Here is a 26,979-nt window from a genome sequence, read left to right as displayed (position 1 = left end):
TCACCACTTGCCCAAATGGGAGGGGTGTGGTCACTTCATTCACAGCAGGCTTGTGGCCATCTTAGAATTTATGGAAGCTATATGACCATGGCTAAAACAGATGTGAATTAGCTGTGAGCCAGGTTAACAGGTGCTTTCCTGGTGGGAAGGAGACCAAGGACACAGCTTGCATCCATTGTTTCTTTTCAGGTTCAGAGATGGTTTTTTGGGTTTGTTTGGGGGCTGCGGAGAGATTGCTCAGTGGTTAGAGGTGCCTGTTCGTTTGTTTGTAGGTTTTGTTTGTTACTTTTGGAGACAGAGTATCTCTTTGCAGCCCAGGACAGCCGGAACTCCCTATGTTGAGTTGTCCTCAAACTTGTAACAATCCTTCTCCCAAGTGCTGACATTACAAACATTAGCCAGTATGCCTGACTCTAGAGACCTTTTTTTATTCATGTCCATGACACAGCATTAAAACTTTATTTTTGCCAGGTATGGTGGCATACACCTTTAATCCCAGGATTTAGGAGGCAGAGGTAGGAGGATTGCTATGAGTTCAAGGCCAGTCTGGAATTACAGAGTGAATTTAAGGTCAGCCTGGGCTAGAGTGAGATCCTACCTCGAAAAAAAAAAATTATTTCTTGCAATACAAGGAATTTGGCCTAGAACCTCGTACATGCTAGACAAGCACTCTGCCACTGAACTGTAGCTTTAGCCCAAAGTCTCAGGAGAGTTGTGGGATGTAATATTCCCCTCACATTCCAGCCCTGGCAGAGTTCCTGTTCAAGGTCAATTCCTTTGATATAGGATGGAAGTCTTTTGTATCTTTTCCTTGGAGGTCAGCTTTAAGCCCCAACTACTGTATGCCTGTTGACACATAATTTTGCCAATGAAAAAATGTTACAGTTGGATAGCCAAAGGGAGGGACACAAATGCCTCTCTTTAGATATTTCCTGTCAGAATGAGATAATTGTGGTACAGGGCAGGAGAAACAAATAGAGGCACTTTTGCATTCTATATTATGAGCATACATTTGTATTCCATATTGTACAAAGGAATCTGCATGGTGTGCGTGCGCACACTCACACACACATATACACTGCAAATAAATCATTCAAGAAAGAGCAAACTGTTAATGACTGTTGAGGCTGACCCCTTGACCAGATGAATCCTACAGGAATTCAGGATTGATACTAGCAGACAATAACCAAACTCACTGTCCTCAGGTAAGTGTGTAAGTAAGTGTGTCTAAACCTAGCCTTTCTGAGAAGACAATGAGGAAGGACACACCCACATCATGAATGTCAAATAAGACTGGCCACTTGAACAGAGGAGCAAGACTGAGTTCTACAATAAATACCTGCCTTTATTTCCCCCTTTCCCACCCCCAATATAACCTGCTGGCTAGAGCTGAGATGTAAGGCAGTTTTCTAGTGTGTAAACCTGTTGCCTTCTCAGATCTCTAGCTTTCTAAATAAGGCATGCTTAAAGATTCAATTCCTAGCTGGGCATGGTGGCACACACCTTCAGTTATAGTACTGAAAGGCCCAAGAATTCAGATGCCCAGAAATACTATCACGCTCCAAAGGGAGCTTAAGCGGGCCCCTGCATACTCAAACTCCAGGCTAAAATTTACTCTCTGTTGGAACCAAGTAAAGAATCCCTCTTCTCATTATATCAGAGCCCACTCCTAATATAAAACTAGGTAAAAAGGGCATGAGATGGCCCTCAAGGATGGGAAATGAGTAATGAAGTGAACCACTTATTTGGTTTCTGTAAATAGCCTGCACCATAAGCCTTAATAGCCCACATCATAAGCCTTAGTAGCCCGCACCATAAGCCGTAGCAGCCTGCCTCAGACCACCAAGGTCATAGGAGACTGATACCACACTCTGCTACCCCCACCCAAGGACCTGCGCAAATGCTGACCACCAAGGTCATAGTAGACTGATTGGTCCATGAGGGGCTTGAACAAATTAAGCTAATTGGCTTAGAAACTATGGAGTGGCACAAACTGACTGGCTCGCACCCCACGGGCTCCTGATGTTAAAAAAATGATTGGTCTAATGCACAGGCTTTGTTAGAAACCCTATAAAAACTGTCCCGTTCCTGCATTCGGGGCTCTGCAGTCCTCTACCCCTGTGCGGTGTACGACTGTGGGCCCCAGCGCGCTTGGAATAAAATCCTCTTGCAGTTTGCATCAAGACCGCTTCTCATGAGTGATTTGGGGTGTCGCCATATCCGGGCAGAGCGTGGGGTTCCCATTTTGGGGTTCCTTCAGTACTCAGGAGACTGAGAAAGGATTACTGTGTGTTTGAGGCCAGCCTGGAGCTACAGAGTTCCAGAACAGACTGTGCTAGAATGAGACCCCACCTCAAAAAAAAAAAAAAAAAAATTGGGGGCTGGAGAGATGGCTTAGCGGCTAAGTGCTTGCCTATGAAGCCTAAGGACCCTGGTTTGAGGCTCAATTCCCCAGGACCCACATTAGCCAGACGCACAAGGGGGCGCACGCATCTGGAGGTCCTGGTGCACCCATTCTCTCTCTCCCTCTGTCTGTTGCTCTCAAATAAATAAATAAAATTAAACAAAATAAAAAAAAAAAGAAGTCCTCTTAAGGAGCTTATTTTAAAAAAAAATTGGGGCTGGAGGGATGGCTTGGTGGTTAAGGCGTTTGCCTGCAAAGCCAAAGGACCCAGGTTCGATTCCCCAGGATTCACGTAAGATAGATGCACAAGGGGGCACATGCATCTGGAGTTCCTTTGCAGTGGCTGGAGGCCTTGGCATGCCCATTCTCTCTCTCTACCTCTTTCTCTCTCAAATAAATAAATAAATAAATAAATAAATAAATAAATAAATAAATAAATAAATAAATAAATTGTCAGGCACTGCCAGGCACAGGCTGGAGCCTTCAGTAGACAGGCCTGAGCTGCAGGCAAGGTTAAGGACCCCCGAGGTATAGGAGGACACTTCCTCTCCAAGCCCAGTATACCTGAACTTTGGCTTTGCCTTGTAACCTTTGGCCAGTTGCCTAGGAAACTCCCTATACGGTATCAGTCAGCAACCTTTACACAGCCCATCTCCCTGTACCCTATACCTTCTCCCTGTCATTGCTGACATGCTGGAATGAATGTCCCCATATGCTGATTAGGCATAAGCAAGCAACCTTGTACATCCAATTCCCTTAGGATCCTTGACTGCTTATAAACCCATCTCTCTATTGATTAAACCAAGCTGTTCACAGAGACTGTCGCCCAAAAGTGATTCTTTCATCATCATGCTCACCACAGTTGCCTAGACAACTTCAGAGGAACTGCGGCCAGCCCCGAGGATCCAGGACCCACACAGATTCAATTCCTGTCTGTGTTCATTGGCATTTGTGCTGAACTCCAGTATTCCAGTTATAGTTACGATGCCATTATGTATGGAGATCAATATCTATTTATTTATTATTTTTTGGCTTTTTGAGGTAGAGTCTTGCTCTAGCCCAGGCCAACCTGGAATTCACTATGTAGTCTCATGGTGGCCTCATACTCACATCAATCTTCCTACCTGGTAGGCAGGTAAACACCATCTGTCAGCATCACCCAGTGATACAGAGTCTATGGGGAGTTTAGAAATGTCACTGACCCCAAACCTGTGTTTGCATTTAGCCAAGTGCTGGAATTAAAGCCACGTGCCACTATGCATGCTTATATTTAACTTTAATATCACTAGATTGGTGCTGAATATTAATGCCCTAAAGCAGAGTAATGGATGAATCAAATTCAGAGGGCCAAGCTGTCAGTGGCAGTGGGGTGTGGGCTGGAGACACAAATCCACATTGCAGTCTGGGGGGGTTCTCTCAAGGCCTCTACTGAGATGAAGATAGGATCCTTGAATAGGCCATGGAAAAATATTTTAGGATAAGCCCATGTGACACAGTGGTGGAGTATTAGGATGAGATTTGAATGTAGATTTGAGCACAGAAGTGCAGAAAGAGGGGTAGTTCAGATCAGTCTGTGCTGTGCTCCAAGTTATTCAATACTGTATAAAACAGTGGAGTTTTAGGCTATGACTTGCCCTGAGAGACTCCATTTCAAAAACGGTGTTTTTTATTCCATTTTAAGTACATAGACAGAATGCTCTGTACCTTGGTAGGCAGGTAAACACCATCTGTCAGCATCACCCAGTGATATAGGGTCTGTGGGGAGTTCAGAAATGTCACTCCAAACCTGTGTTTGCATTTAGCCAAAGAATTGTACAAACCAAACTGAGAAAGTATAATTATTAAATAATTATATTTGGGCTGGAGTAATGGCTTAGCCTATAAGGCATTTGTCTGGGAAGCCTAAGGTAGCAGCTTTGATTCTCATGTAAGCTAGATGCACAAGGTGGCACGTGTGTGGATTTTGTTTGTAGTGTTTGGAGGCCCTGGCATGCCCATTCTCTCTCCTCTCCCTCACTCCCTCTCTCTTTCTCTCTTAAATATATAAATTAAGTATTTTTTAAAAATAAAAATAAAAATAAACCTCATAGTGCCTAACAATACCTATACATGACCATCACAATAGGAGGAAAAGACCATAGCATCAAAATCAAAGAGAGACTTGGAGAGGAAGGGGATATGATGGAGAGTGGAGTTTCAAGGGGAAAGAGGGGTGAGGGAGGGAATTACCATGGGTTATCGTTTACAATTATGGAAGTTGTCAATGAAAATTAAATAAAAATAAAAAAATAAAAATAAAAATAAATTATTTATTTAGGTAAGTACAAAACCATGTGGTCTGAGAGCCAACGTAGTAGGCCTGGAAGAAACATGAAGAGAAGACTTCCGGTTAAGATGGCGGCGTAGGTACCATGCCAAAGCAGCCTAGGGGGGGAAAAGACCAAAAAAACTCAGCAAAATACACACTCTTACTAAAAAGTGAGGTGTATAGGAAATTGAAGTGGCAGCAGAGAAGTAGAAGAGATCCAGAGCATCCAGAGGCCGCACAAGCCGGCAAAAAAGGCCCCAGCAGCTCCGCCAACCACGGTGGGGGCGGCGGCACACCAGAAAGCCACCAGGCTCAGCTCCAGCTGCAGGAAAAGCCAGGTGCGGGAGCTTCCACTCACACAAGCGCTCTCCACAACTCAGGAAACGTGAAGGGAGAGCGGCAGTGAGCAACGGAGGAGCAGACCACGAGGAAGAACACGTGGAGCAGTGAGAGAACCAGAGCAGCTGCGGCTCCCTCCCCTCCCACACCGTCTGAGCCCAGCTTCAGTGAACAGAGCAGCGGTCCTGGGACCTGGCCACACCAACATCAGCCAACAGCGGGACCCAAGCAGGAGCAGAGTTTGGCAGCAACATCAGCGGCTCCGGCATCGGTAACAGCGGCCACAGCAGCAGCAGACCCAGGAGTGGCAGCAGCGGCAGATCCCGCAGCAGCAGCTTCAGTGGCAGCAGCAGCAGTGGACACAGCAGCAGCAACTTCAGCAGCAGTGGTGGCTCCAGCAGTGGGAGCTACAAGAGCAGCAGAGGCAGCAGCAGCTTCAGCAGCAGCAGCTACAGACCCAGCAGCGGCAGCTTTAGCACCAGCAGTTCCAGCAGCAGGGGTACTGATCTACAGGACCACACTTGCCAGGCTCGGTCTGCCCCACAGGAAAAGCCAGTGCCCAGATCCAGAAATAAGAACAGCAGCCCGACGACCCAGGCAGCAACTTGACTGAGACCAAAATCATCCAACGTAACTGGGATTGCACCAGGGAAGGGTCTCACTTGGTCGCAAGCTGACTTGGATCCCTCAACAGACCAGAAATCTTAACCTCTTTGTTGATAGAGGATCTGGTCATTACAATAACTACTCTTACATACATCTTGGGGCTGATTTGATTGAATGTGTATAGTGTTTACTTAAATTTTAGAATATACCTGTATTTTATTCCACTCAGCCTGCGTGAATACTCCCATAGCAGGGAAACTCAACCCCTAGGAACACCATTGTAGATACTCTGAGAGTCTTAAGAGCCACACCTAACACCTTAAGCCCCTACACTGAAAATATATAACATCAAATCAATTGATACAGCTAAGAATACCCAGATAGCTAGAAAATCCAAGCATTAACTTAATCAAAGATGCAAAAATATATACATTATAACACAAGAAACACTAAAAAGCAAGATGATATAAATCCACCTAAAAGTATTAATGCATCAGAAATGTCCTCCAGTGAGAATGAGTTAGAAGAAATGCCTGAGAAAGAGTTCAAAAGAATGATTATAAATATGTTCAAAGAGGTCAAAGAATAAATCAAAAGAATCAAAGAGGAAATCAAAGGAATCAAAGAAGACGCAGGACACCAATTTAATGAAATAAAGAAGCCAATACAAGACATAAATATGAAAAATAGAAATAATAAAGAAAAACCAGTCAGAATTACTAGCAATGAAGAACACAGTTAATGAAATAAAAAAAACTGTAGAATATCTCACCAGTAGAATGGATGAGGGAGAGGACAGAATATCTAAGCTAGAAGACCAGGTGGCAGATATAATACAGTCCAACAAAGAGAAAGACAAACTTATAGAAAAGTATGAGTGGGAATTTCAAGATATTCGGGACACTATGAAAAGATCCAATATAAGAATTCAGGGCATAGTAGAAGGAGAACAATTCCACTCCAAAGGCATAGTAGGCGTCTTCAACAAAATCATAGAAGAAAATTTCCCCCAAATTAGGAAAGAGGTGCCAATGCAGATACAGGAAGCCTTTAGAACCCCAGCCAGACAAAACCTGGAAAGAACCTCTCCTCACCATATTATAATCAAACTTCCAAACACACACACCAAGGAAAAAATACTGAAAGCAGTTAGAGAGAAAAATCAAGTTACCTACAAAAGCATGCCCATCAGGATTACAGCAGATTATTCAACACAAACTTTTAAAGCCAGAAGGGCTTGGAGTGATATATTCCAAGTTCTGAAAGATAACAACTGTCAACCAAGGTTACTTCCTCCTGCAAAGTTATCCATTCAAATAGATGGAGAAATAAGGACATTCCATGAAAAAAGCAGGTTAAAGGAGTATTTGAAGACAAAACCAGTTCTACAGAAAATACTTGATAGAATCCTCCATGCTGAAGAAAAGGAAAAGCACACATATAAGGAACCTAGAAAAAACAAGCAATACTCAAATACTAGTTAACAGAAGAGAGCACAGGTAGAACCGGAACCACACACACAAAAAATGGCAAACATAAATACACACCTTTCAATAATATCTCTTAATATCAACGGCCTCAATGCCCCAACGAAAAGACATAGGTTTGCAGACTGGGTTAAAAAGCAGGATCCTACAATTTGTTGTCTACAAGAAACTCACCTTTCTACAAAGGATAGACATTATCTTAAGGTGAAAGGTTGGAAAACGGTGTATCATGCAAATGGGCCTAGAAAACAAGCAGGGGTTGCTATCCTAATATCGGACAAGGTAGACTTTAGTCCAACGTTAGTCAAGAAAGATAAGGAAGGTCACTTTATATTGATTAAGGGCACACTCCAACAGGAGTACATTACAATCCTAAACATATATGCACCTAACATGGGGGCTCCCAAAGTCATCAAACAAACACTATTAGAACTAAGGTCACAGATAACACCAAACACAGTGGTGGTTGGTGACTTTAACACCCCACACTCATCAATTGACAGGTCATCTCGGGAAAAAATAAACAGAGAGGCATCTGGACTAAATGAGGTCATAGAAGGAATGGACTTAACAGATATATATAGGACATTTCATCCAAAGGCTGCAGAATATACATTCTTTTCAGCAGAACATGGAACATTCTCTAAAATAGACCATATATTAGGACACAAAGCAAATCTTAAAAAATTCAGGAAAACTGAAATAATTCCTTGCATTCTATCTGACCACAATGGAATTAAACTACAAATCAGTAGCAAGAAAGGCTATAGAGCATACACAAAATCATGGAAACTAAACAATACACTGCTAAATGATGAGTGGGTCAATGATGAAATCAAGAAGGAAATCAAAAAATTCATAGAGTCAAACAATAATGAGAACACAACATACCAAAATCTCTTGGACACAATGCAGGCAGTTCTAAGAGGTAAATTTATAGCCTTAAGTGCCTATATTAAGAAATTATATTAATAGGTTGATATTGTATATATGAAATTACAATGATTGTAATGGGGAGGTAATATGATGGAGAATGGAATTTCAAATGGGAAAGTGTGGGGGTGGGGAGGGAGGGAATTACCATGGGATATATTTTATAATCATGGAAAATGTTAATAAAAATTTAAAAAAAAAAAAAAAGAAATTTAAAGGTCACAAGTAAACGACCTAATGCTTCACCTTAAAGCCTTGGAAAAAGAAGAACAAGACAAACCAAAAATCAGTAGGCGGGAAGAAATAATAAAGATTAGGGCTGAAATTAATGAAATAGGAAAAAAAAAACAATCCAAAGAATTAATGAAACAAAGAGTTGGTTCTTTGAAAGGATAAACAAGATTGATAAACCCTTAGCAAATCTGACCAAAAGAATGAGAGAAGAGACACAAATTAATAAAATCACAGATGAACAAGTTAACATCACAACAGATTCCAGAGAAATTCAAAAAATCATAGGGACATACTATAAAAGCATATACTCCACAAAGTATGAAAATCTGAAAGAAATGGTTGCTTTCCTTGATTTATATGACCTACCTAAATTAAATCAAAATGAGATTAATCACTTAAATAGACTTATAACAAACATGGAGATCCGAACAGTTATCAATAATCTCCCAACTAAAAAAAGCCCAGGCCCTGATGGATTCACTGCTGAATTTTACCAGACCTTTAAGGAAGAGCTAACACCATTGATTTTTAAGCTTTTCCAGGAAATAGAAAACGAAGGAATTTCTACCATACTTCTTCTATGAGGCCAGCATCACCCTGATACCAATACCAGGCAATGATAGAATAGAAAAAGAAAATTACAGACCAATCTCCCTCATGAACATAGATGCAAAAATTCTCAACAAAATATTGGCAAACAGAATACAAGAGTATATCAAAAAGATTATTCACCCTGACCAAGTAGGCTTTATCCCAGAGGTGCAGGGATGGTTCAACATACGCAAATCTATAAATGTAATACATTACATAAACGGGTTGAAGGACAAAAATCACATGATCATCTCCTTAGACGCAGAGAAAGCATTTGACACAATCCAACATCCCTTCATGATAAAAGTCCTACAGAGACTGGGAATAGAAGGAACATATCTCAATATAATAAAGGCTATTATTGACAAGTCTACAGCCAACATATTACTAAATCGGGAAAATCTGGAAGCTTTTCCACTAAAATCAGGAACAAGACAAGGGTGTCCACTGTCCCCACTTTTATTTAATATAGTTTTGGGAGTGTTAGCCATAGCAATAAGGCAAGAGACACACATAAAAGGAACACAAATTGGAAAGGAAGAGATCAAGTTATCATTATCTGCAGATGACAGGATTCTATACATAAAGGACCCTAAAGACTCTACTAGCAAACTGTTAGAGCTGATAAAACCTACAGCCACATAGCAGGATACAAAATAGATACACAGACATCAGTAGCCTTCATATATGCTAACAACAAACACACAGAAGATGAAATCAGAGAATCACTCCCATTCACAATTGCATCAAAAAAAAATAAAGTACCTTGGAATAAACCTAACCAAGGAAGTAAAGAATCTCTACAAAACACGCATGCGAGAAATTGCAGAGGACACTAGAAAGTGGAGAAACATCCCTTGTTCCTGGATTGGAAGAATCAATATTGTGAAAATGGCAATCTTACCAAAAGCAATCTACACATTTAATGCAATCCACATCAAAATTCCAATGGCATTCTTCATGGAAATAGGAAAAACAATCCAAAAATTCATTTGGAATCACAAAAAATCTCTCATATCTAAAAATATACTGAGCAACAAAAATAAGGCTGGTGGTATCACCATACCTGATTTCAACCTATACTACAGAGCCATAGTAACAAAAACAGCATGGTACTGGCACAAAAACAGACATGTAGATCAGTGGAACAGAATAGAGGACCCAGATGTAAGCCCAAGTAGCTATAGCCACCTGATATTCAATAAAAATGCCAAAAAATACTCATTGGAGAAGAGACAGCCTCTTCAGCAAATGGTGTTTTGAAAACTGGATATATATCTGCAGAAGGATGAAAATAGATTCTTCTCTCTCGCCATGCACAAGGATTAAGTCCACATGGATTAAAGACCTTAACATCAGACCTGAAACTCTGAAACTGCTAGAGAAAAAAGTAGGGGAAACCCTTCAACATATTGGTCTTGGCAAAGACTTTCTGAATACAACCCCAATTGCTCAGGCAATAAAACCAGATTAATCACTGGGACCTCATGAAATTACAAAGATTTTGCACTGCAAAGGACACAGTGAAAAAAGCAAAGAGGCAACCTACAGAATGGGAAAATATCTTCGCCAGCTATATATCTGATAGAGGATTAAATCTAGGATATACAAAGAACTGAAAAAGTTAAATAATAAGGAATCAAACGAGCCAATCAAAAAATGGGCTATGGAGCTAAGTAGGGCATTCTCAAAGGAAGAAATACGAATGGCATATAAGCATCTAAAAAAATGTTCTACGTCACTAGTCATCAGGGAAATGCAGATTAAAACTACATTTAGATTCCATTTCACTCCTGTCCAATTGGCCACCATCATGAAAACAAATGATCATAAATGTTGGCGGGGATGTGGAAAAAGAGGAACCCTTTTACACTGCTGGTGGGAATGGAATCTGGTACAGCCATTGTGGAAAACAGTGTGGAGGTTCCTAAAACAGCTAAAGATTGATCTTCCATATGACCCAGCTATAGCACTCCTAGGCATATATCCTAAGGACTCATCTTATTTACTTAGAAGTGCGTGCTCTACCATGTTTATTGCTGCTCAATTTATAATAGCTGGGAAATGGAACCAGCCTAGATGTCCCTCAACTGATGAGTGGATAATGAAGACGTGGCACATTTATACAATGGAGTTTTACTCAGCGGTAAAGAAAAATGAAGTTAAGAAATTTGCAGAAAAATGGATGGACCTGGAAAGGATTATACTAAGTGAGGTACCCAGGCCCAGAAAGCCAAGCGCCACATGTTCTCTCTCATATGTGGATCCTAGCTACAGATGATTGGGCTTCTGCGTGAGAAGGAAAATACTTGGTAGCAGAGGTCAGTAAGTTAAAAAGGAGACATAAAGGGAAGAGAAAGGAAGGGAGGAGGGTACTTAATAGGTTGATATTGTATATATGTAACTATAATGATTGTAATGGGGAGGTAATATGATGGAGAATGTAATTTCAAAGGGGAAAGAGAAATGGCTCAGTAGTTAATGGGGCTTGCTAGCAAAGCCTGATGTCCCAAGTTCAATTTTCCAATACCCCCATAAAGCCAGAGGCACTTAGTGATACATGTATCTGGAGTTTGTTTGCAGTGGCAAGAGGCCCTAGCATGCCCATTCTCTCCACTTGCAAATAAATAAAAAAAATTCAAAAATGAAAAAGAAATTTCACAGTTTACCAAAAGAATTACTCCTAAAAGCAATACTGATAAATTAGAAATTATTCATATCTTAAAAACTGGCTCTATGAAAAAGCTGTAAAAACCTTTTCTTATGAGACTGAGATAGACAGACAGACAGAGAGAGAGAGAGAGAGAGAGAGAACTGAGTGGGCATTCCAGGGTCTCTTGATGTTGCCCCCCCCAAAAAAAACTCTAGACTTATGTGCCATGTTGTGCATTTTGCTTTATATGAGTTCTATGCCTTTAGTGGCTAAGCCATCTCCCTAGCTTGAAATAAGCTTTAAAGAGAATAAAAATACAAGCTATATATCCATGTGTGGAGAGGAGAGGTGCAAATGTGTATGCATGTGTATGGAGGTCAGAGGTAAACCTTGGGTCTTATTCCTCAGGAATGTATGCACTATCCACATTTTTTGGAGACAAGGTCTCTAATGGGCCTGGAGCTCACCAACTAGGTTAGACTGGCTGACCAGTGAGGCCAGGAGATCCCCTAGTCTCTGTCTTCTCAGCAATGTGGAATTGCAAGCGTGCATTACCATGTCAACATTTTTACATGGGTCTGGTAACCAAATTCAAGCCTCATGCTTGCAAGGCAAGAACTTTACTGATTAAATTATGTCCTCAGCTCCAGAAAACATTTTTTTAAAACCCACATGTCTGATAAAGAACTCACATCTAGAATGTATGAAGAACTTCCACACATAACAGCAAACATATAATCTAATTAAAAAATGGGTAAAAGAGTGCTGGAGAGATGGCTTAGCAGTGCTTATCTGTGAAGCCTAAAGAGCCAGGTTCCATTCTCCAGTACCCCTGTAAGCACATGGTGGTGCATTCATCCGAAGTTTGTTTGTACTGGGTAGAGGCCCTGGTGTGCCCATTATCTGTCTGTGTCTGTTGCTTTTTCTCTCAAATAAATAAACAAATAAAATATTTTTATAAATGGTTAAGTTGGGCATGGGGGCACATACCTTTAATCCCAGCACTCAGAGGCAGAGGTAGGAAGATCACTGTGAGTTTGAGGCCACCCTGAGACTACATAGTGAATTCCAAGTCAGCCTGGGCTAGTGTGAAACCTTACCTTGAAACACCAAAACATACATACATATATAAATAAGTAATGGTTTAAAGATGCAAACAAGCATGTGAAAAATTATTCAATATCACTAAAAATAGGCAAATTCAAAGTAAGTTTAAAATGAGATATGACTATATTAGATCAACTAAAAAATTTTAAATACTAAGATCTAGGACTGGGGATGTGGCTCAGTGGTAGTGTTTTACAGAGATAAAAAGTTAAGTTTATACAAAAACCTGCACACAAGCTGGGCATGGTGGTATACGCTTTTAATCCCAGCATGCAGAGGTAGAGGTAGGAGGATTGCCATGAGTTCAAGGCCACTTGAGACTACATAGTGAATTCCAGGTCAGCCTGGGCCAGAGCAAAACCTGACCTTGAAAAACAAAACATAACAACAACAACAAAACCCTGCACACAAATGCTTCCAATGAATTTATTTACAATTGCTCCTAACTAGAAATAATAAATGTTCATTGATAATCAAGTGGTTAAAATAAACCAACATCCCTCCCCGTAATCATATAATATACATAGAAATAAAACAGAAAACTATTGGCTGGAGAGATGGCTTAGCAGTTAAGGTGCTTGCCTACAAAGCCAAAGGATGCAGGTTCAATTCCCCAGAACCCATGTAAGCCAGATGCACAAGGTGGTGAATGCATCTGTAGTTCATTTGCAGCAGCTGGTGTGCCCATTTGCTCTTTTTCAAATAAATAAATAAAAATAAAATATTGATAAAAACTTCTTTTAAAAAGGAAACTAGTGACATATGCAATAACTTGTTTGCACCTCAAAGACTTTACTACCCTGGGTTGAAAATGCTAATCTCAAAAGATGATATGTTAGGTGATTCCAATTATATAGCATCCTTCAAATGATGAACTTATAGAAATGGAAGAGATTAGTGGTTGACAGGGGTTAGGAATGGTGAAGATGAGACAGTGCATACGACTACATAAGGATAATATCAGAGAGAATTTTGTGACAATGGTTTGTTGTGTATCTGAGTGGTGGTGATAACAGAGGTGTGTGTCTGTACACCTGAGCAGCTGTCAATTTCCTAACTACTACACATACATAGGATGTAACAATTGGAGGAAAATGGTAAATGGTACATGTGATTTCTATACCATTTTTGCATTTTTTAAAAATTAAAAGCTGAGACCTAGGAAGACGACTCAGCAAGTAGAATTGCTGGCTTGCAAAGCCTGCCAAGGCCAGTTCTATCCTCTCCAAATTGCTTGTAAAGCTGGAAGCAAAGTGTGTGTCTGCAATCCCAAGGTGCCACAACAATGGGAGGTAAAGCTGGAAGAATCTGAAGCTTGCAGGCCAGCTAGTCTGGAGTTCATGTAGCAAGCAGCAAGAGAGCCTGAGTTAAAGCAGGTGGAAGAGGACCAGACAGCTCACAGTTATCCTCTGATCGCCACATGTGCACTGTGGCCCATGCACATTCATACACACACATACATACTTATACATAAAAATAAAGACACAAAATTTACAACTAAAAGCTTGGCACTTGGGAGGCTGAGGCAAGAAGGTTTCCACAAATACAAGGGCAGCCTAGGATAAATAGTGACTCTGTCTAAAACAAAAATAACAACAAAACAGGAAAAGGCTCAAGGAAAAGACTGGAGAAATAACTTAGCACTTGAGGCACTGGCCTATGAAGCCTAAGGACCCAGGTTTGATTCCCCAGGACCCATAAAAGCCAGATGCACAAGGGGGTACATGAGTATGGAGTTCCTTTGCAGTGGCTAGAGGCCCTGGTGTACCCATTATCTATCTGCCTCTTTCTCTCTTAAATACAAAATATTTTTTAAACAATCTTAAGGAAAAAGAAATCACGAAGCTGGGCGTGGTGGCACGTGCCTTTAATCCCAGCACTGGGGAGGCAGAAGTAGGTGGATTGCCGTGAGTTTGAGGCCACCATGAGAATATAGAGTGAATTCCAGGTCAGCCTGGGCTAGAGAGCAAGACCCTACTTCAGTCCCCTGCCCCCCTTAAAAAAAGAGCATGGCTATTTTGCTTACCATTTTTATTTCTGTTTTTACTGAAAATAATCTCCAGTGTAGTTGTCTAAGATCACTGAAAATGATCCACATTAATTATCCAATATTCTAGGAATGTCACCAAATATACCCAAAGAAATGAACACATATGCCCACCAAAAGATAATATTTGTAGTAGCTTTCTCAAAGAGGAAGCAACAAAAATGCCTACGTTCCAGAAAGCAAAGTGTGCTGCATTCATACAATGAAATACAAAACATGAGTAGGAAAAGAATGAGAAAAATTTCACTTTGTTTCATGCATGTATTAAAAGCTTAAATTATTTTTTTTTAATTTTTATTTAGTTATTTGAGAGCTACAGACAGAGAAAAAGGCAGATAGAGAAAAAGGGCGCACCAGGGCCTCCAGCCACTGCAAATGAACTCTAGATGTGTACACCCCTTTGTGCATCTGCCTAATGTGAGTCCTGGGGAATCGAGCCTTGAACCAGGGTCCTCAGGCTTCACAGGCAAGCACTTAACTGCTAAGCCATCTCTCCAGTCCTTAAATTATTTTTCATTATGGAACCTAATGCAACATACTTATTGAGAAAACATGTTTGTTTGCTGCTTACTATTTTCAGAATTGGCCATAATGTATTAAAAACAGAAAGTGGGTTGAGGTTGGCATATAGCTCAGTGGTACAACCGTTGGTTAGATATGTAAGGCCCTTCAGTACTTCAAAATAAATAAATAAATAAATACTAAAAGCAACCTGCTCTCAGATAAATTATATCATTGCAGGATGACTGAGTAAGATAGTTTATGTCTGAGGCTGAGGTAAGAGGGTTGCCACAAAACCAAACTGAGTTTCAGAGTGAGACTGTCTCAAAAAACAAACAAAAAAAATTATTATAGGATGGATATATATTTTTTGCTCTACAGTCTGGGCATCAAGCCAAACCCATATACATACAAAGCAAATACTCCATCACTGAGCTGTATCCCAGCCCTGTACTTGTTTTGTTAAAAATCTTAACAATTGGGCTGGAAAGATGGCTTAGCGGTTAAGCATGCTTGCCTGTGAAGCCTAAGGACCCTGGCTCAAGGTTCGATTCCCCAGGACCCACATTAGCCAGATGCACAAGGGGGCACACGCATCTGGAGTTCGTTTACAGAGGCTGGAAGCTCTGGCATGCCCATTCTCTCTCTCTTGCTCTGCCTCCTTATCCTTCTCTCTGTCACTCTCAAATAAATAAATAAACAAAAATAAATAAATAAAAATCTTAGCAATTCATCTAACAAGCAAAGATTCAGTTATATAAGTTCAATCTATAGAATGTTGTCAAAATTCACAAATACTCAAGAACACAAATCACCTACAATAGTTCCTTTTTTTTCTTACTGATGAGTGTTTACCAGGGATATAACACACCTGAATGGATACTGAGCTACTTTGTGAGTGGCCCCCTTTGCCCCTACAGCAAGTGGAGAGTACTGCAAATCCCACTAAGGACAGGGTATGAGGATACACCTCACACAGGCTGGGAGATCTATCTAAGTCTACCCCTGTTTTAGCCACAACTAGCTTGAGTCAGACAGGCTCTGACCTGTGAAATTGCACCCCATGTGCAGGATGAGTTGAGTGGCAAGGGCCCAGGCTCTGTGCATTACTACTCTGGTTTTCTTCATGGCTTTCCTTCCACACTCCCCTGTTCTCTCCAGGTTCTACAGCCTGAATACACTCTGACCAGCTGCATATGCACCCTGTACCCACCCTCACTGCAGCAGCCTATGCTTCCTGCTGGCTTCTAGTAGGTGGGATCAGGGTAATATATATTGTTAATGGCAACTTTATGGAGCAACAATCAGTAATAGAAGATAATTCATGGTTCTCTGAGCTATGTCTTGTTCTGGTTTTGCTGCTTTAAAAAAAATTTTTTTTTTGTTTATTTTTATTTATTTGAAAGCGACGGACAGAGAGAGAGAGAGAAAGATATATAGAGAGAGACAGAATGGGCACGCCAGGGCCTCTGGCCACTGCAAACGAACTCCAGATGCATGCGTCCCTTTGTACAACTGGCTAACGTGGGTCCTGGAGAATCAAGCCTCAAACTGGGATCCTTAGGCTTTATAGGCAAGCGCTTAACTGCTAAGCCATCTCTCCAGCCCTTGCTGCTTTCTTATACCTGCTGATCTTTGAATTTCTGCCCTTAAATTTAAGCACTGTAAAACAAAGACTCATGTATTTTACTAGATGTTAGGTCTGTACTTACAATTACTTTATTTTTTTTTAAACACAGAGAGACAAAGACAGACAATGGGCACGCCAGGACCTCAGCAACTGCTATCGACCTCCAGACACTTAGGCCACACCTAGTGGGCATATGTAACCTTGTGCTTGCCTCACGTTTGTGCGTCCGGCTTACATGAGATCTGGAGAGTCAAACATAAGTCCTTAGGCTTCACAGGCAATCGCCTTAACTGCTAAGCCATCTCTCCAGCCCTACGTTTACTTTTGGGCCATTTATTCTGAAGCCTAGATTAACATGATACACACTTGAACTCTGACTTGATAACCTAAGAAACACTCATTTTGCTAAGCCAATCAATCCATTATTCTATCAAAGAGCCTGGCATAAAGCAGGAACTCAAAAATGTTTGAGTCCAGGTGTGATGGAGCACACCTGCAGTCCCAGCACTTGGGAGGTTGAGGCAGAAAGACTGTAAACTCCAGGCCATATTAGACTACACAGTGAAATCCTATTTAAGAAATATGTATTTAGGGACTGGGGAGATGGCTCAGCAGTTAAAGGCATTTGCTTCTGACAGCTCCGGGTTCAATTTCCCAGGCACCTACATAAGCCAGATGCAAAAAGCAGTGTTGTGTCTGGAGTTTGTTTGCAAACAGCAAAAGGCCCAACACATCCACACTATCTCTCTCTCTCTCCACCCCACCCAAATAAATAAAAAGCCAGGCACACCTTTAATACCAGATCATATTTTACATACTTCCAGGTAACAGTTGGACTTTAAAAATCTCTTTTGAAGATTGAAATATTATCATTTACTTTCAAATTAAAAGACATGAAACCAATGATTACATCATGTGATCATCACTACATTGAAATTATCACATCATGTGATCATCACATTAAAATCCATGAATGGAAAAAGGGGGCAAAATGAATCAACAAGCTTGAGAAATATAAGAACAATTATTTTTAATATGTTTTATTTATTTTCTTATTTGACAGAGAGAAAGAGGCAGACTGAGAGACAAAGAGTGAGCATGCCAGGGTCTCTAGCCACTACCAATGAGCTCTAGACACATGCATCACCTTGTGTATCCAGCTTTACATGGGGACAGGGGAATCAATCCTGGGTCCTCTGGCTTTGCCAGCACGTGTCTTAACCATTAAGGCATCTTTCCAGCCCAGAATACCAATTCTTTATTAAAACTTTTAAAATTTATTTATGAGAGAGACAGACTTGGCATGCCAGGGCCTCCAGCCACTGCAATCAAGCTGCAGACACACTTGTGTCACCTTGTGCATCTGGCTTATGTGGGACCTGCAGAGTTGAACATTGGTCCTTAGGCTTTGCAGGCAAGCACCTTAACTGCTAAGCCATCTCTCCAGATATAGTAATCCTTTGGTTTTTTTGTTTTTTTTAGTTTTTCAAGGTAGACTCTCACTCTAGCCCAGGCTGACCTGGAATTCACTATGGAGTCTCAGGATGTCCTCGAACTCATGCTGATCCTCCCACCTCTGCCTCCTGAGTGCTGGGATTAAAGGCATGTGCCACCATGCTCGGCTTAGTAATTCTTAATGTTCATCTTCTTTGAAATATAAGAAGCAGTGAAAATATGACTGAGGAATTATAAATTACAAATTATAACTATGTTCTTACTCTAAGAACTGCAGCGGAAAAAATATAACTTACTGAGACTTTTTAGAAAATCTTGGCTTTAGGGCTGGGAATATAGCTCAACTGTAGAGTGCTTACCTAGAATGTACAGGGCCCTAGTTTGATTCCTAGCACTGGCAAAAAGAAAAGTGAAGAAAAAGATGTCGCTGCTTTAGAATTGAGGGACCTATGAAGTATATGCATGCATGAGGCTGAGATCAGAGCACACAGTTAGGATGTACTTGGATGGATGGGTAAGATGAGAAGGATGTGGAGGCAACCAGAGGATCAGATGGAGCATAGCAATCTCAAAATTAAGGGTCACTGTGGTCTGAGTCAGAAAGTAGATCAAAAGCCCAGGTGACCAGACCAGGCAAGGCATGGGACAATGTAGAACAGGGGCACTGGAACATAGTCAGCAGAGGTGATAACTACAACCTCTCCAAAGATTTCCAGAGATAGGCTCTAGAACTTGCTGTCAATAGCAAGGCCGAAATTAGCCAAAATTTGGTACAAAAACCTCACTAGGTACTTCCATTCTAACAGAGGTAAGCATGCAACGATAGACTTAATCAGTATTTGTATTTTCAGTGATGTTATGACATGATTACTAAGATTTAAAAAAACACCTACTATATATACTCTCCTCTGACCATAAGTTACCATAAGTTAGCATTCCTAAATTCTTCTGAATACACTACATTCATATTGTTTGTATATTTTTCCAATTTCATTACCTGAATTGCTGGTCTAACTTTTCAGCCACAAAATCCTGCCTCTCTTTTTCTTTCTTCTCTCTTAATAATTTGGTTTTTTCTCTCATTCTATCTTTTTTCTCTTCAATAGTTTCTTCCTTCGCTAGCATTTCAGTAAAATACTCATTTTCTTCTGATGCTAAAAATTCCCGTAGCCTGAAACAAAAGGACCAAAAAAAAAAAAATTACACTGTCATGTAATGTACCACATTTTATCAACTGACTTTTGGCATACTCAACTGCAGAATTAATGTCTAGTTATAAATTTTGTAGTATGTAAAAGATGACTGTAGTTTTCAATAAGACATTATTTGTGCCATATTTTATCATGACAGATAAAACAGGGAATGCATAACTTTAGATAAAATGGACAGATTTAAAAATATTTTTATTTATTTATTAGAGAGTGAGAAAGACAGAAAGGAGAGTGTGGGTATGCTAGGACCTCCTGCCACTGCAAATGAACTCCAGACACATGTGTCACTTTCTGTATCTGGCCCTATGTGGGTACAGGGAGATTGAACACAGGCCATCAGGCTTTACAAGCAAGTGCCTTTAACCACTTAGCCATCTCTCCAGTCCTAAAATAGACAGAAATTAATTAATTAAAGAAACAAAATATAAACAACATATTCTTTTATTTTACATCAAAAGGTAGTAACAGAAGTTAGCATATTAGCAAGCAATGCTTACTAAATTGACTAATAATTCAGCTGTGATTTTTACTTGAGTTTTTGATGGTCCAATATTAAAACCTGTGGTTTGAGGGCTGGAGGGATGGCTTAGCAGTTAAGGCATTTGCCTGCAAAGCCAAAAGACCCAGGTTCAGTTCCCTAGGACCCACGTTAGCCAGATGCACAAGAGGGCACACGTGTCTGGAGTTCATTTGCAGTGGCTGGAGGCCCTCAAGTGCCCATTCTCTCTCTCTCTCTCTCCCTCTTTCTCTGTAAAATAAATAAAAATAAAATACTTTTTAAAAAGTTACAGAGTATTTTCAGAATGGAAAAATTAAATAAAGGCAGCTTTCTGGGAAGACTAAAAAAAACAACTGACGGGCTGAGGACATAGCCCAGTGGTCGAGAATAAACCTCGCATGTGAAAGGGGCCCTATATTTGGCCTCCAGAACTGAAAAGGAAAATATGGTTTTAAAAACATCTCAGGCCAGGCGTGGTGGCACACACCTTTAATCCCAGCACTTGGGAGGCAGAGATAGGAGGATTGCTATGAGTTCGAGGCCATCCTGAGACTACATAGTAAATTCCAGGTCAGTTTTGGCTAGCATGAGACCCTACCTTGAAAATCCAAAAAAAAAAAAAAAAATCAGGGCAGGAGAGATGGCTTAGTGGTTAAAGCCCTTGCCTGCAAAGCCCAAAGACTCAGGTTTGATTTCCCAGGACCCATGTAAACCAAATGCATAAAGTAGCACGCGTGTCTGGAGTTCCATTTATAGAGGCTAAAGGTCTTGGCACACCCATTTTCTCTATTTGCCTCTCTCTCAAATAAAATAAATAAATAGGTTTTAAACAACAACAACAACATTTCATTGTCTGGGTGAGCCTTACTTATTCCGTCTTTTCTCAGTGCTGATGATGAACCCTTGCATGGCATCTTTGACTCTTGCTTGCACAAGGCTGTCCATATACTTGCGGTCATTGTGCTTGGCCCAGTCCACTCTCAGGCGCTCCTGCTCAATTGACTTAATAGAGGCCAAAGTAGTATGATATTTCTGGAGGCTTTGTTGGATTCTTTTTAGTTGTTGCTCAGCACCTTGGACTTTGGGAGGCTTGGCTCTCTGGAAACAAGAAATGGTTACCACTTTTAATGTCAAAATTCATTAGCCTATTTTTAATTAATCCTGACCTTTGCCAATACTTACACTAAATAAATTAGAAAAAAAAATTAACATCCAGTTACATCTGAAAGCAATTTAAGTACATAAGGAGAAACTTGTTTCTCTGACCTTTAATCTTTACCACATCAGTCCAATAACCCCATTATAAGCTGAAGATAAAGTTAATCAAAAACTGTATTTAGGGCTGGAGAGATGGCTTAGCGGTTAAGCGTTTGCCTGTGAAGCCTAAGGACCCCGGTTCGAGGCTCGGTTCCCCAGGTCCCACGTTAGCCAGATGCACAAGGGGGCGCACGCGTCTGGAGTTCGTTTGCAGAGGCTGGAAGCCCTGGCGTGCCCATTCTCTCTCTCTTCCTCTATCTGTCTTTCTCTCTGTGTCTGTCACTCTCAAATAAATAAATAAAAATTAAAAAAAAAAACTGTATTTAAGGGCTCGAGAGATGGCTTAGCAGTTAAGTACTTGCATTCAAAGCTAAATGACCTAGGCTCAATTTTCCTGGACCCACATAACCCAGATGTACAAGGTGGCACGTATGTCTGGAGTTTGTTTGCAGGGCTAGAGGCCCTGTCATGCTCATTCTCTATTTGCCTCTTTCTCTCTCTCTCAAATAAATAAATTAAATTAAATATGAAAACACAAAAGAAAAAATGTATTTAGGGCTGGGGAGTTGGCTCAGCAGTTAAAGCCACTTGCTCGTAAAACCTGATGACCCAGGCTTGATTTCCTAGCACCTACGCAAAGCCAGATGCACAAAGTGGTGCATGTGCCTGGAGTGTTTGCAGCAGCAAGAGGCCCTGGCATGCCATTTATTCTCTCTCTGCTCACAAATCAACAAATATATATAAAAATGCATTTAATGTACCTAACCTACCAAACATAACAGGCCTCATGATACTGGGCCTTCCTGGGAGCTCAATGGCTCAATGATCTCCGAGCACCTTAAGAATTCCCTAATATATACTGGTAGTCTAGGAGAAGATCCATACTCAAAATTCAATGTACAAGTTACTGAATTCCCATCACTTTTTCAATAATCTAAAGCAAAAAAAGAAATCGTAAGTCAATCATTAGCTGCGGATCATCTGTAATTCTAAGTCTTTTAAGTAAATGTAGATGCAACTATCAAAATTAAAATTTGAGGGGCTGGAGATGGCTTAGCCATTAAGACACTTGCCTGCAAAACCTAAGGACCCATGTTCAGCTCTCCAGGTCCACGTAAACGAGGCACACAAGGTGACACAAGCATGCCAGGTCGCACATGCACACAAGATGGTGCACATGTCTGGAGTTTGACTGCAGTGGCTGGAGGCCCTGGCACACCAATTTTCTCTTTTCTCTCACTCTCTTGAATTAAAAAAAAAAAAAAAGGCCACTCTGTTGGGCTTGCCTCAAAAAAAGTTAAAACACTAAAATAAAATAAACCAAATAAAATTTTAAAAAATCTCCATCAAAATAGTTTCAATGAGAAAGTGCTACAAAGTATATAGGGAGTAGCAATGCAAAGCAAAGTAAGGAAGAAACAAAAAAAGAAAGGTAGGAAAAGGAAAAGGAAAATGATGGTGTGTATGGGTTAGTGGGGGAAGCTGGTGGTAAAACTTTGTTTCCAAAAGCTTGAATGCAAAATTGACATTTTGAGGTTGTTTGAATTTCTGTAAACATATTATTTTATACAAGTGTCCACTAAAAGTTTGGAAGCACATGCACATCTTGAATATATACTGATATACTAGATGACATCATGCAGCTTCTGATTTCTTTATTCCTATCATTAGCAATCCAGGTAGCACCTTCTCATTATAAGGTAGGTTAGTCTCAGTCACAGGTCCTAAAGCAGAGATAAACATCATCTGCCCGGAAATGGACATGACTCAACAGGATATAGGCTGACCACCGACTGGCCTTTACCCATTGTTCTCCCCATTTCCTGTGCCTACAACATCCTTAGAAATTTGGCAGGCTGCCCACTTCCTGACTTTTTTGGATTATTGAAGGGCTCCCCTTAAGCCTATGAAATTTCATCTTACCTCTTCAACAATCACAGATCCCAGGGGTGTGTTCATGTTGACCTACTGCAAATCACCACTTGGACATGTTCTGAACCTACAAAAGCTGCTGCAGTCCCTAGTGCCCATGACAACTCTTCAGGTCCTCTCCTACTCTCTATGGGGAGGTTTCTTCTACTCTTTCCAGTAAATCTTGCTTTCACACCCTTCTTTGCATGTCTTCCTTCTGTCCTTGTTTTACTATCTATGCAACCAGGAGACAATGAACTCAAGAACCGCTGGTTTGGGAAGTGTCAGTGACCCTTTGAGTATCTTGTGCTCTAACACCCATGTTACGCTCACCCAAAACCAAGTTGCTCTCAAAACCTGAAACACTAGCATTGAGCATAATTCCTAACACAGTTAGGTTCTCAATGCAAATGAAGAATGAACGAATGAACCAATCAATCAGTCAGTGTTTCTGGGTGGACTCAATACAGTATTTATATCTCCTGGAACTACCATATAATTAAGTCTCTTAAAAAAATTTAGGGGGCTGGATAGATGGCTTAGTGGTTAAGGTGCTTGCCTGCAAAACCTAATGATCTGGGTTTGATTCTTCAGTACCCAAGTAAAGCCAGATGCACAAGGGGGCACGTGCATCTGGAGTTCATTTGCAGTGGCTGGAGGCTCTGGAGCACCTGTTCTCTCCCTCTCTTGCTTTTCTCTATGCATGCAAATAAATAAAGTGTTACAAAATCTTTATTTTTTTCAGCTGTGAATGGTGGCACATGTCTTTATTCACAGCACTTGGCAGGCTGAGGTACAAGGACTACCGTGTGTTCAAGGCCAACCTACAGCTAGAGTCCTAGATCAGCCTGGGCTATAGTGAGACCCTGACTTGAAAAAGGAAAAAAGTATTTGTTTATTGGAAGGGGGAGTGTCAGTGTCTCTTGCAATTGCAAATGAACATTAGACACTTGTGCCACTTTTTGCATCCAGCTTACATGGGTGGCTTAGGAATAAATCCAGCCTGGCATGGTTTGCAAGTAAATGCCTTTAAATGCTAAACCATCTTCCCATCCCTGATTAATGTATTTTCTTGAGCTTTGTATTTTCAGTAGCACTTTTATCCAGTCATCCTCAGGTGAGTTGTGACACTCAGGGAGCTGACTCAAAGTAACAAAACTTTTAACTTAAAAGAGGATCATTCAGGTAAATTACATTTAGAATAGTATTTGAATCACCAGAATACTAGGGTCTGGTATTGGCAGCAAGTTTTCACGGGGGAAAAAACTCCAACATTTAAAGATAAGCTGATGAAAAGTTTCTGGGCTTGATGTACACAAAATGTGGTGGAAGAAATTTGACACACTGGGCTGGAGAGATGGCTTAGCAGTTAAGTGCTTGCCTGTGAAGCCTAAGGACCCTGGTTTGAGGCTCAATTCCCCAGGACCCATGTTAGCCAGATGCACAAGGGACGCATGCATCTGGAGTTCATTTTCAGTGGCTGGAGGCCCTGGTGTGCCCATTCTCTCTCTCTCTCTCTCTGCCTCTTTCTCTCTCTGTCACTCTCAAATAAACAAATAAAAATAAACAAAAAATTTAAAATTTTTTTAAAAATTTAAAAAAATTCGACACAGATGATACGCTAAAACAATTTCATTACAGAAGCCTTTACCAGGGAGATAGCCACCTGAGTCTATTCCCTATCTGGGTAGCTGCACCCTGCTTGTGTTATCTGGCTATTTCAGCCATAGGCAAACTCCCTTGAACTTCTGGAATTTTCCATTATAATCCCCAGTCAGAAAGCCCAGACCTTTAACCTACCAGAGTGTAAATAATTCAAGTCCATGTCAAGCTGCCAGCCATATAAAAACCCTGGGATAATAGAACTAGATACTCAGGTTTTGGAAGTTATTCTCCCGAGTCCATGTCAACATGAATAAATATGATTCTCTATCTATGATGCTCGCTGTGTGACTCAGTTTCCCCTAAGACAGGCACCTATTGCAGTCAGGTTTGCATTGCTGGCAGAAATCACTTGACCAAGAGCAGCTTGTAGGGGAAAAAAAAAGTTTATTTTGGCTTATAGGGTTGAAGGGAAGCTCCATGATGGCAGGGGAAAATGATGGCATGAGCAGAGGGTGGGCATCACCTCCTCAATAACATAAGGTGAACAATAGCAACAAAAGAGTGTACCAAACACTGGCAGGGGGAAAGTGGCTATAATACCCACAAGCCCGGCCCCAGCAATATACTGCCCCCAGAAGGCTTTAATTCCCAAATTGCCTTCAGCCTGGGGACCTCACACCCAGAATACCTAAGTTTACAGGGGACACCTCAATCAAACCACCACAGCACCTATATACAACTAAACAGGATGAGAAAGGGATGCCTGACATCCTGGGTTAGATTCTTCAGTACCCATGTAAAGCAGCACATGTATCTGTAATCTGTAGTTAATTTGCAGGAGCACAAAGCCCTGGTGTGCCCATCCTCTCTGTCTCCAATAAATAACTTGCCAGGTATATATGAAGCTGAGGATGGGGCCTGAACTCTTTTTGTTTGTTTGGTTTTTCAAGGTAGGATCTCACTCTAGCCCAGGCTGAAGTGGAATTCAATATGGAGTCTCAGGGTAGCCTCGAACTTGCAGCAATCCTTCTACCTCTGCCCCCAAGTGCTGGGATAAACACATGCACCACCACACCCTGCAGGCCTGAATTCTTGATCCTCTTGCTTCTATCTCCTAAATGCTGTGATTTCAGGTGTGCATCACCATGATGGCCATGATGGCTGAGGAACCAGTCTCTGGATCAAGAAGGTATGACCTAAAATTGTCTAAAAATGTGATGTTAATCTTGGAATTGACCAAAATCCACATTAATAGCAATGTAATGCAAAACAGACATGTAATTTTAATTTTTCTTAGAAAAGTGAGAATAAAATTAATTTTGATATTTTGTATATCCAATATATCTAGATTATCTTTTCAGTGTAATTCTAGGCATTTTATACACATTTCAAGAAGTCATAAGCAGGCTGGCGTGGTGGCACACTCCTTTAATCCCAGCACTTGGGATCCTCTGTAGGAGGAATGCAATGAGTTCAAGACCACCCTGAGACTCCATAGTGAATTCCAGGTCAGCCTGGGCTACAGTAATACCCTACCTCGAAAAACAAAAAACAAACAAACAAAAAAAAAAAGAAGTCAAAAGGTTGGAGAGATGGTTTAGTCGTTAAGGTGCTTGCCAGCAAAACCAAAGAAACCAGGTTCCATTCCCCAGTACCCACATAAAGCCAGATGCACAAAGTGGTGCATATGTCTAGAGTTCATTTGCAGTTCATTCTCTGACTCTTTCCCAAGTTAAAAATTATTTGAGAGAGAGAGGCAGAGAAATAGATTGGGGAGGGGGTGGAGGAGAGAATGTGAATGGGAGTGCCAGACCTTCCAGACACTGCAAACGAACTCCAGATGCATGCACCCCTTGTGCATCTGGCTTAATGTGGGTCCTGGAGAATTGAGTTGGGATCCTTTGGCTTTGAGGCAAATTCCTTAATCGCTAAGCTGTCTCCAGCCCAAGTAAAATATATTTTTTTAAAAGTGGGCTGGAGAGATGGCTTAGTGGTTAAGGCACTCGCCTGCAAAGCCTAAGGACCCAGGTTCAATTCCTTAGTACCTATGTAAGCCAGATGCACAAGGTGGCAGATGCATCCGGAGTTCACTTGCAGGGGCTAGAGGCCCTGGTGCATCCTTTCTCATTCTCTTTCCAATTAATTAAAAAAAGAAGTCAGAAGCTTCAAGTAGTTAGTGGCTATTCTACTGGACACTGATA

General features: G+C 40.9%; 1 protein-coding gene across 2 annotated transcripts in view; it reads right to left on the bottom strand.

Annotated features, from left to right (window-relative positions):
* The window catches only part of Cfap53 (cilia and flagella associated protein 53), a 44,990-nt gene that overhangs the window by 15,586 nt on the left and 2,425 nt on the right, over positions 1–26,979 (bottom strand). Inside the window, exons 2-3 of one of the 2 annotated variants that reach the window (XM_004656791.2) lie at positions 20,874–21,103; positions 19,293–19,466 (exon numbers count right to left, since the gene is read on the bottom strand). In XM_004656791.2, coding sequence (XP_004656848.2) covers positions 19,293–19,466; positions 20,874–21,103 — 404 coding nt within the window. The remainder of the gene's footprint in view (positions 1–19,292; positions 19,467–20,873; positions 21,104–26,979) is intronic. The other variant, XM_045144198.1, reaches the window with a different exon arrangement.

Source organism: Jaculus jaculus, chromosome 2 (genome assembly GCF_020740685.1).
Source record: "Jaculus jaculus isolate mJacJac1 chromosome 2, mJacJac1.mat.Y.cur, whole genome shotgun sequence".
Classification (NCBI taxonomy): domain Eukaryota; kingdom Metazoa; phylum Chordata; class Mammalia; order Rodentia; family Dipodidae; genus Jaculus; species Jaculus jaculus.
The sequence above is the reverse complement of the archived record's forward strand: the minus strand, read 5'-3'. Positions and strand labels throughout refer to the sequence as shown.